This window comes from Vigna radiata, chromosome 5 (assembly GCF_000741045.1).
Source record: "Vigna radiata var. radiata cultivar VC1973A chromosome 5, Vradiata_ver6, whole genome shotgun sequence".
Classification (NCBI taxonomy): domain Eukaryota; kingdom Viridiplantae; phylum Streptophyta; class Magnoliopsida; order Fabales; family Fabaceae; genus Vigna; species Vigna radiata.
The window spans coordinates 25,781,671-25,792,609 of NC_028355.1; the positions used below are offsets into that span (position 1 = coordinate 25,781,671).

At 29.8% G+C, this 10,939-nt stretch overlaps 1 protein-coding gene across 3 annotated transcripts; it reads right to left on the reverse strand.

The window, feature by feature from the left end:
* Positions 1-5,588: 5,588 nt before the first annotated feature.
* LOC106761259 (Holliday junction resolvase MOC1, chloroplastic) lies at positions 5,589-10,612 on the reverse strand. 3 transcript variants are annotated; one of them, XR_001375674.2, is made up of 7 exons: positions 10,150-10,612; positions 8,870-8,981; positions 7,463-7,515; positions 7,104-7,235; positions 6,501-6,573; positions 6,001-6,107; positions 5,589-5,901 (listed from the first exon to the last, which is right to left on the reverse strand). XR_001375674.2 is itself a non-coding variant. In XM_014644791.2 (6 exons), the coding sequence occupies exons 1-6, from the start codon at positions 10,546-10,548 to the stop codon at positions 5,804-5,806; spliced, it is 867 nt and encodes a 288-aa protein (XP_014500277.1). In that variant the 5' UTR covers positions 10,549-10,610; the 3' UTR covers positions 5,709-5,803. The 3 variants fall into 3 exon arrangements, 1 of the variants encoding a protein (XP_014500277.1); XR_002667959.1 differs by having other exon boundaries at positions 6,001-6,139; XM_014644791.2 differs by lacking the exon at positions 6,001-6,107 and having other exon boundaries at positions 5,709-5,901; positions 10,150-10,610.
* Positions 10,613-10,939: the final 327 nt, after the last annotated feature.

A 10,939-nucleotide genomic window follows, 5' to 3' on the forward strand; every position in this document is an offset into this window, starting at 1 on the left:
AGGGTATTTTTGTCTACTATAATCCGATACACATTGTTAAAACGTACCAACTGAAAAACATATATATATATATATATATATATATATATATATATATATATATATATAAGTAAACATAAAATGTACACAAATAATAGAACATGTATTTGCGTAACCTAATTTATGTATGTGAGGGAGACATTTTTAAATAAAATGAAGAAATTTACATTAGACATTTTTCTTCTGAAGTAAAATAAATCATTTTATGTCAGATTTTATAGTGTTTGACGTAAATTATTTGTTTTTTTATCTATTAGAATGAGATTATTTCTCGTTTCTCAGAAGATGCTTTTGTGGATTAAGATTTGATCTCCAACAACAAAATGATGCTGATTTGGGGATTCATTTATATGTTCTTATTGTTTTTGCTTCGTCGTTGAGATTTTTCATTAATATTTTCTTTTTCATTTTGTGACCATGATTGTTTATTGGAAAACTTAATCATGGATTTGAATCATTTTTCCATTTTGTTTTGTTTATAGTGTGTTTGAAAAAATATGTTGATATCATTTCGTTGTTTTTGTTTGTAAAATTACGTTAGTAAAAAAAGCTTGCCTTTTTTTTCATGACATTTAAAACTAAAATTTGAATCTTGGTTATTCTTACCATTAAATAAAATAAACTACATTGAAACGAGACTTCTGAACTTGTTTCTATTTGGAGTGTTGTGTATCAAATGAAATTTATTTTATAAAATGAAAAAAAAAATTGGTGAATAGAAAAATCAAACTTAGTAGAGAGGTTGGACCACTCCAGAAGAAGATTAAGTTCAACAGATTCAACGGTACCTAATTTTAAAGGATATTGAATACCTTTGAACTGTTACTATGTCAAGAAGAATATTCAATTACTTGTGTTTTATATGTCTAAGTATTGTGAGAGGTGTTTGTTTAGATAGATCAACATTAGTTATACTGTATTTCAGCATGTTTGTAAAACCAAGAAAAACTCACTTAATAAATCTTAATTACATAATAATTTATTAGTTTTAATCTAGGTGCACTCTTAATCAAATTCAAAAGAAAAATGTAAAACCTGACAATTTTAATCGATTAAGTCACTTACATAATCGATTAATCTAAGTTTAAAAAAAAAATGTGACTAAGACATATTAATCGATTAAGTTAGTAATATATATAATCTTTTGATCTTGACAATTACTTAGTTTTTCTTTTTAAATCTTGCATATTCTCTCATTTCATTTTAACACTTTGAAATCCTAAAATCAACATAATGTGAAAGAGTTTTGAGTATTTCATCTTTGCAAAAATGTTTTTATTCAAGAACATTAAAAGATTGAAGGATTTTTCTCTTGGTTATAGGTTTTGATTGTAATATCTTCTTACAAGTGATATCTTTCTTGTATCTTTATTTTATAATTCCATATTCTGTGTTTTAATGTACCTTTGTGTAAAAGATGGAGATGATTGTGCGAAGTATCACTTATATCTTGTAAGGTTGTGATGATTGTGTACCATTTAGGTATCCCTATTTTCGTAAGATATTCCCAATTTGGTCCCCTTCTTTTAAACCTTTCCAATTGAGTCCTTATAAGTGTTAATTTGAAACAAATTAGCCCCTGTTCTTAAAAATTGTTAACTGTGTTAAAATTGTGCAGAGTTGAGTAGATGACGTGATTAAAATTTTTCTTTTGAAGTGTTAAAATTGTGCAGAGGTGTTAAAATTGTTAACTTTTTGTTATTGGTTTTAGGATTATGTAGATATACTTGTAATATGAAACTTTTGATCTTTGGTAGAATTTCTAGCAAAGCTTGCTAGAAAAAATGAATTGTCCCTCTTAAGATGGTGAAGGGAAAGCGATGGAAGATTAGATGAGCAGAAAACTGGTTGTGTGTGTGGGTTCTAATGACGGTGACACATCAGAAACATTGCATGGCAAGATCAACGCTACCATCATTCTCATCTGTCACTGCTAAAATCACTTCTTTTTCTTCAATTTCTAATCCTGTTCTCATATAAGAAATTAATATTATCTACCATCTAAAATCTTAAAATAATGGTTTATGAATTTTTTTATTTTTATTTTATGTGAAATTTGTAGTTACACTTGAATTCTTATTAGGTGAACTAATTAGCATATGATGTCTCCAGGCATTTTTTTTCTGGATAAAGTAATGGCGTGAGGAAATGAACCATGAAAGAGTTTCTCTTTCAATGGCTTGTCCTTTACCATTTCAAGTCTCAACATCATCACACCCTTGAAGGAAAGCTTGCTTGAAAGCTACTATACCTTATGAGAACAAAGAAATAACAAAAGAAAAAATTGATATATTGAAATAGCTGGTGCATTCTGTTTTCTATTAATTGTTGGCTTTTGTTCAACTATGGCATGCACAAAAATTATGTATAGTTTTCCATTGTCATCTACTTGGTCAAAGACAAACTGATTATTCACCTCATCTTTTCTTCGTTATTCTTTGTAAGAACACTTTTCTATTTTCTAAATTTACACATTTTGTTTCAAAGTATTTGTCTAAGCACATTCAGTTTTCTAGAAGCTGGTGCACTTCATTTCACAATTTAATTAAGATTTTAACTTGAAAGTTAATATTGTTTGGCAATTCCATTTCATGAATATTAATAATAGTCTTGAGTTGTAACTATTTGTGGTTTGAATACCTTTAAAAGTGCTTAACTCTCTTGATTTTGGATTATGAGTCTTTTTTTTTTCTCTAAAATTAAGTCAATTTTGACTTCGCCGTTAAATTCAGTAGATAGTGTTAAAATTTATGTGTCTTGGCTTGTTGACTGTGTAATTTTTTATCACGTGACACAGTGTGGTGGAATTTATTTTATTTCTTCCTCCTCCTTCGCTCTTCTGATCGCCAAATAATTTCTCTGTCGAACTCACATTAGCCGGATAATCTTACTCTCATAATCTCCTTTCAATTAGAGTTCATTTGAATCAGAAAAAGGACCTAATTGGAATAAAAATAATAATATGATGACCTATTTGAGACGATTCTATACAAATAGGGACCTCCGAAATTATTAAATCTAAAAAAATAGTAAAGATGACATTACACACATTAACATTCATTTCATTTCAGACAACTAACAAAATTAAAATGGTCTTAAAAATTAACTTTTGTAGTTTTTTTAAAGAAAAAAGATAATATCATATAAATATAAAATAATTACGTGTGTCAAAAGATTAATTTTAAAAAAATGTATAAAAACGATATATTCAACAATAGGAATGGAAGATTGAGCCTTGTTCATATAACATAAAAAAATGAGAACCAAGTCATAATCGAATTATAAATGTTAAGTTGTTATCTTCTTAAATAAAATAAAATAAAAATGTTAAGATGTTATGTTCTTAAATAGAAATAGTTATGGGTAAAATCAATTCATCCAGCAAGTCTAACCTCACCATAAGATCTATTAAAGAAAGTTGGTGTTTTTATTTTTTGTTTGTACTTATTTGAAAATAAGTAAAATAATAATATATAAGTAAAAAAAAAATCATAAAGTCATTTTTTAAAGATTTGGGTATTGATCTCTTATATAAATTTGTTGATATGAAATCTCTCATTTACAAATGGTAAATGGGAAGAAGGGATAAGAATGGGCGTAATAAAAGTGAGTATTATTATGTTTGGAGAAAGTATAGAGTATATAATTCTATATTTATGAGAAGAGATAGGTGCAGAGCATATAAAAAAGAGTTAGATATTTTTGTTCCGTGCAAGTTCCAAAAAGAGTGTAGGCATGGGCATGTGAGAACATATTCCAACTTTCTTCAAATAAAAGTTAGGCAGAAAATGACTATAACTAAAATAAAGATGATAGTTTGATATATAAAACTATAAAAATTTACTCTTTTTTTTAATTATTTTATCTTTATAATATATGTTATCATATCATTACTCTAATCGAAACCATCCTAAATAAAGTCGGAAATATATTTTTCTTACAATATGCTCTTATAGTGTGTAATATATGTGTAAATTGTTGGAAATCTCACATCACAAGATGAATCACATGCAACAAAAGTGTTGCATGCTCCCATAGCCCTAAATTGCATGGAAAAGTGAAAAACAACTTACCCACAGAGAAACCTAGAAATTGATCGATGCAACTCGAAGCCTTTGACGTCAAGATTGTCTAGGCGTTTACGGAATGGAGATTTAATGGCTCAATTGAAGAGGAATCTAGAGAGAAGAACAAGGGTTTGGAAAGAGCAAGGTTAGAGAGAGTTGGTGTGGTGAAGAGGAAATAACACGCTTCTGAAACTGTCTCAAGAAGCTGCTAAACATATCGTTATCGGATCACTCATTAATGTCTAGTTCACGCTCGAGATGTATATATCTCGGCGTGCAAACCTCACCTTACAAATTGGTTTTATGAGATTGGGTTAGACTTAAAATTCACTTCTTAACCAAAATCTATTAAGATTTTTAAACATTATTATTGCGATAACTTCAGCAAAATTAGATTGAAATAGACTTTAATATGATACTAAAAAATGAATTTAAATGTAATTTAATTAGGTAAAATTGACTTAAAAAATAATTTTTGCAATTGTTTATATATTTTATTTTATTCATTTTAAAAATAACGTAAAGTTTTGCATGATTCAAAAATAAGTCCCACAAAAAATATTTCAATATGATAATGAATAGTTGTCTCTTTTCCAAAATTTAATCTTTTAAATAACATTTTATTAATTAATGAAGTTCATTGGTATAATTTGAACATTATGAAACATGTGTTAATATATAATCTCTCAAAATTTATTGAAGACAATCATATTATTGCAATCAACTACCTTAGGTTTCTAAATGTGTGATTTCATTGAGATGATCTTTGAAGACATGAATTAATTAAGATGAAGATGTTGAGAAATATTATTGAAAGTATGAGAAGTTGTGGAATTGAGTTACCGACAGCTAAATAAGAGGTTTGGCATTAAAGATGAATGAACATATCCCGGAAATCCAGAGAGAAATTGACCTCTTTTAAGAGGAAATGGGGCCATACCTTACCTCTTCACAATTCTAATCTTATTCTTTCATTTTCTGTCAAACCAGAGAATATTCTTAATGTTGCTTCACTTTCACAAATTCTTATACACAATTTCTTTCACCTATCATTCTAAAACAAGATTTTCCATTTTCAAAGCAATTTATTCCAACAAAATTATATGAGGAAGGTCAATTTGAAGCTGCTAAAATAAATAAATAAATGTATCTTCAATAGTGAAAATTACTTTTAGGTTTAACATTTTCTGAATTTAAAAGGACATTTTGATTTAAACTTCCCATGGAGTCTGAATGAACACACAGAATGTATAGAAATAAAACATTTTTCCCCAGATACATTAAATCAAAAGGTTTCGATTAATAAATCATTAAATATGATTTTTGTTATTAGTAAATTTAATTCAAATCTCAAATCAAACTATGCATTACTATGATCCTTAAATCCAAAAGGGTAAAAGTCATCTTTTAACGTGATTCATGGTTGAATGATTAATAACAATCATTGTGTTATTTTTTTAATATGATATCATTTTCTATTCATCGAACTCTTCACATAATGCCCTGAAGTCTTCTCCTCTCACTTGAATTTTAGATCAACCAAGCTTTTTACTTTATCTGCGTACACTTATTTGAAGAGAAAATATAGGCATTGTAATAAGATAGCAAACAAAAAGTTTACAATACTATTTAGGCCAAAATTACAAATGCTAGTCAAATTAGATAGAAGAGACTGAAGCTCTTGAATATGCTAATTTTCATGTTTCAAAATTGTGAACAGTGGCACAACAAGATGGTTCCAAGCTTTTGCTTTGATCTTGACCATATGCTGCAATTAGTAAAGCCTCTGCCCTTCCTAAAACATGAAAAGTTCGTTAAAACCAAAGCATACTTAGCAGCAGGAACCAACCACCAAGAACACTATCTTTTCAACAAATTTTCCCAAAAAGTGTACCTTTAGAAGAAAATCTACAATTATTGCTCACTGATGTTTCGCACTTGATAAGCCATTGGTAATTTAGTCAAGGTCCAACTTTCATATCGATGGACTTCATCCTCAAACTTTAAAAGCCATATGGATTTAGTTCCTTAATCTAAGAGTTCATCGTGTTTCATAAAGTTAAAATGCATGTTTTTCAAAGTTTGAGACCAAAATCATCAAAGTGGAAGTACAAAAACCTTAATCACATTTGAAAGAAGTGACTAAAAACAATTTTTTCTCTAAAAGAAAGAGGAATCCAAGCGAGAGCAATATTATCCACAATAACAATACACTGGAAGGACCTTTTCAGTTGTGAAAGAAATCTATAGTACAAGACACTGATAAATTATAGGATCTTCAAAATTTTAGCAGCAAATTTTTAACATGATTAAGAAAACCCTTTTGAAGATATTAATGATAATCAAGTTGCGACATGATAGTTAAGTAGATATAAAACAAGTCAAGACAAATACCATGATCTTTTTTCCTACTTAACATGGAAGTCAGTGATGGAAATAATGTTGATGCCAGTCTCCTGCTATCATCCTGCAGTATAAAATATTCAAATGCTATTACTAACAAAGCAGACTCAAATATTTATCAAATAATCTAGCGTTGTGAACAATACAGTGAATGGATAGATGTCAACATGTTGATCAAGCTTCCTTTACTTTAACAATGTTGAGAGATGGCATGTGTTGAAAATTTTGGGTTTTGAGTAGAGAGGGAGGAAGATACTTAAAGATAACGAAAAATTGCATTTATATTCACTGATTACAAGAAAAAGGAGTGTTAAAGAATTGTTGGATATCCTACATTGATCAGATAGATGACCAATGTAGTCCTTTTAAAGACTGGGTAACCCTGTCCTAAACCCACATTATAAGAAATATGATGTGCAAATCATTAAGTACTCACTTAAACATTATAAGTCTCACCTAACATTCTTTTTTCTTTCTTTGGTTAAAAACTAACATCATATTTTTGGAAATAATAAACTTTGAAACTGAAAGCAAAATTATACATAATAATTGGGAAAAAAACACTTTAATCTGTACAGTTATGACCAAACCAACCTTAGAAGTCATGCTTCCAGAGAGTTCAAATTTCGCTTTCCAAGTGAAAGATGGCACTGGAATAACAGAAAACCCTGAGGCAACTAAGACGCCAATCCATAGCCCATATCCAAATCCTCCACTCCACCAGCCCTTGAATGCAAATGATGGGGGGAATATAATATTAGTTTAAGTTAAAAGAATTAAAAACACTTTTCAAAATATTAATGCAACAAAACTAAAAGACAATTTTGACACTACACGTTTGTAACATCCTAAAAGAACATTAACAATGTCGAAAGTAAAGATCTTTTAACACGAACATATTGAACTCTTCAGAAAACTACAAAACATGTTCTACTTAAAGCAAACATGCCAACCTGTTTCCCATCTTGTGGAAAAGGGAGCGACTGCTCTATGTACGCAGTGGTTCCTGATGAAATCAAGAGTCAATTTGCAAATAGCGAACCATAAACAGTGTCAACCTTCAAAAGAAATATGAAAAGTGCAAAATAATTCAAAACTTACTGTAGCAAACTTGAGAATTAGTACTGAATAATAAATTGCATTGCCAGGGATGAACAACAATAAGTAAGCATCATTATCTCAGAATAACTAACAAACCATCAGATTGAGAAATATGATACATAACATCAATTTTATACTTCATCCAAAGGTCCAATAATATTTTCTGAAAATCCATATGAAAAATATCAGTTTAACTTTTCAGATGTAAATGATAAACTTGTGACTTTTCTACTTGAAACCAGCGAAAAGCAGAAAGAAAAGATATTCTGGGATTATTATTATTAACTTGATGCAAATACAGAGTGTATAAACAGATACAAGGAAAAAGAAAAGGAGGTAAGGTCCTAAATCTAATAGAAATCAATGAGATTTCCTATGATACAGCACACTTTCCTTAGATCCTTCCTAAACTATAAATCTATATGACCACAATAACAGTTATAATCATAGAAATAAAGACCTAATCCTATATAATCAAGAATATCTAGATTATATGTGTTATTAGAAACGTTTTTATTTATTCCAGTATCATATATGTTACTGGATGATATCAAATCTCTCTTATTTGTTGTATTGATCCTTTTTTTTCAATATATAAACAAAGTAACCTTGATTTCCCAGATAGAAACAGTTTTAACAATAACAAACAAATAAAATTAAAACATAATCTACAACAATCTTTCACAGTTTCAAAGTCCCAACAAATATTGTAAGAAATTATGACAGTCAAGTGGAGAGAAGTAGATACAACATTTATGCTCTATTGTACTAAGATCATATAAATCTAAATAATATTGATTTCTCTAATTGTTTTTATTTACTAACTACTCTATGTCCTCATACAGTTTCCTTTAAATCCACATTTTGCATTAAAGAAATTGATAAATAAAATATAAACCACACACACACAAGTGGATAAAGATTCTTAAGATAAATAAAGTCTGCAACCTTGGCTCAGTATAACATAGTCACAATCTCAACAGGTCATAATAAGATTCTTACAAGAGCATAATATAAGTATCAGCATATTACAATAGTCCCAAAAAACAAGTTAATAGAAAAAAAATAAGTCAAGACTTTAGCATGAAGACTAACAACTGTTACGAAATGACAAAACAGATAATTGAACCAAATTATATAATGATTCGTTTTCTAACATAATAGTTACTAAAAGCACATAACCCAAAAAAGGAAGCTTAGAAAAAGGTCAGCACATTTGGAGACATTGAGATAAAAAGAAAAGAAAAAATACAATATACCAATTGGAGCGTCAAAACTACGAAGCAACTGGACAACAGACTTGGCATCTAAGCGCCTTCGAGTCCTATTTTTCTGGCCAACAAGTATTTTTACATGAGGAGAGTCAAATACCTGCATATGTCAGAGTAATGATATGAATACAGAGACAACGTTCAGAAACATAATCTAGTAGCTGTTTTCTAAATATGAATCAAGAGGCCTCTATGTTTTCTAAACATAATCAAGAGGATCTAATGCCAAAACAGTTCATAAAAATGCAAAGTAATATAATTTATTGTTGAGATCAATCCTCATCCAGATTCCGTTGACTCTTTGTTATGCAGAAACTTGAGTGTGATACCGTACACACCATTAATCATCAGCCATGTTGTAATTTATCAATTACTCCCCACAAAACTTAATTCATAAGATTCTTTATCTAAGGGATGGGTAGCCCATATTTTCCTGACAGTTTCTTTTTCATTATGATGATAGCAAAGGATCACTCATTTTGACTCCTACTGAGGATACAAGTTTTTATGCACTGTACTCGTACCTTAATACAACCTCTCAATTTTAATACCAAACAATAGTTCTACTACTATCAGCATCGTCCCTTCTTCATATATATATATACCTATGTATCATTCCCAATTCTTCTTGCTACTAGATATGCCTGAGTGTGCATGCATAAAACTGTCCAAGCCTCAAAACTTAAGCACAAAGCCACAATCCCATTCTTCATACTAACTTCAGCACCTGGGATCCTTTTGCATGCATTTTAGAAAAAATGATCCCTTATATATCTAGTAAACTATCCCCGGTAGAACTCAACTATATACACTTCAGATGTATACCTCCTTCCTCAACGGAACTTCCAATTAAACAAGTAAATAGCATAACAAGGCACACGTTACAAACGCCAAAAACACAAAGCACAATCTCTACCAGTCAATTTGCAACAATATCTACCAGCACAACGTGTACACAGCATATAGGTATTAGACATTTTACTGATACTCTATTAACACTGTTTTTACTCCACCATACCTAATCACGTCAAATCTTCAGGAAAAAACCCAAGTGGCACACGTGTAGCACTTCAAAGTTTCATTTTATTTACCCTGATAAGATTTTAAAAAAACACTCCTCTACTGCCATTGGAACCACAGTATAACGGTTTATGAAGAATCGCAACAAAATCGCTACCATGACAGCAACTTAAAACCTTGAGTAACGCTATTAATGCAACAAAAAAGGAAAGGACTTTAACCAACAAAGACGAAAATAAACACGATACCTGAGCTGAAGAAACGGAACCGTTCGTTTTCAACAGTGCAACTGCACCAGAGACATCCGGGTCAATTCCAAGGACCCATTTGAACCCGTCATTTTGTTGGGTCGGGTCATGCTCACAGTTCAAAAGATGGGTCTTTTCTGGAAAAGGGTAAGAGAGTGAAGCCAACCAATTCTCTTTGAATTGGGTATTAGAAGCCTTAGCTCTGCGCTTTTTTTCAGGAACTACGGTTGGAGAATCAGTCAGATTCTGGGTTTTGGTGAGAGTGGAAGAAGAAGCAGAATGAGAAGAAGAAACCCAAAAGGTCCTGAAGGAGATTTTGGGTTTTAGTTTGGGAGAGTATTTGTTCATAAAATGGAATTGGGATTGGTGAAAATGCTGTGTGAATTGTAGGGATTCCATGATAGAACATAGATACACAGAAAGAATGGTTGAGAGATGTAAGAGAGGGAAGAAAAGGGTCCAAAACAAAATCAAATTAATATTTTCTTTTTCTTTTTTTTTTTCCTGAGCAAGAGTTTCTTTTTCTACCTATTTTTTTATGGTAAAAAGAGAGAATGAGAAGGTAAAAAAAACTCAAAGGCTACAAAAAAAATAAAATTGCCAAGAAGGCAGATTTAAATTTTTATTGGTAAAATTTTCTCTTTTACTAAATAAAAATATATTACTACTTTTTAATTTTCTCTTCCATCTAAGGTGAAATATTATTATAAAAATAATTTATAACTATTGAATTTAATTAAAATATGAATTTATTTAAAATTTTCTCTTTTACTAAATAAAAATAACTTTC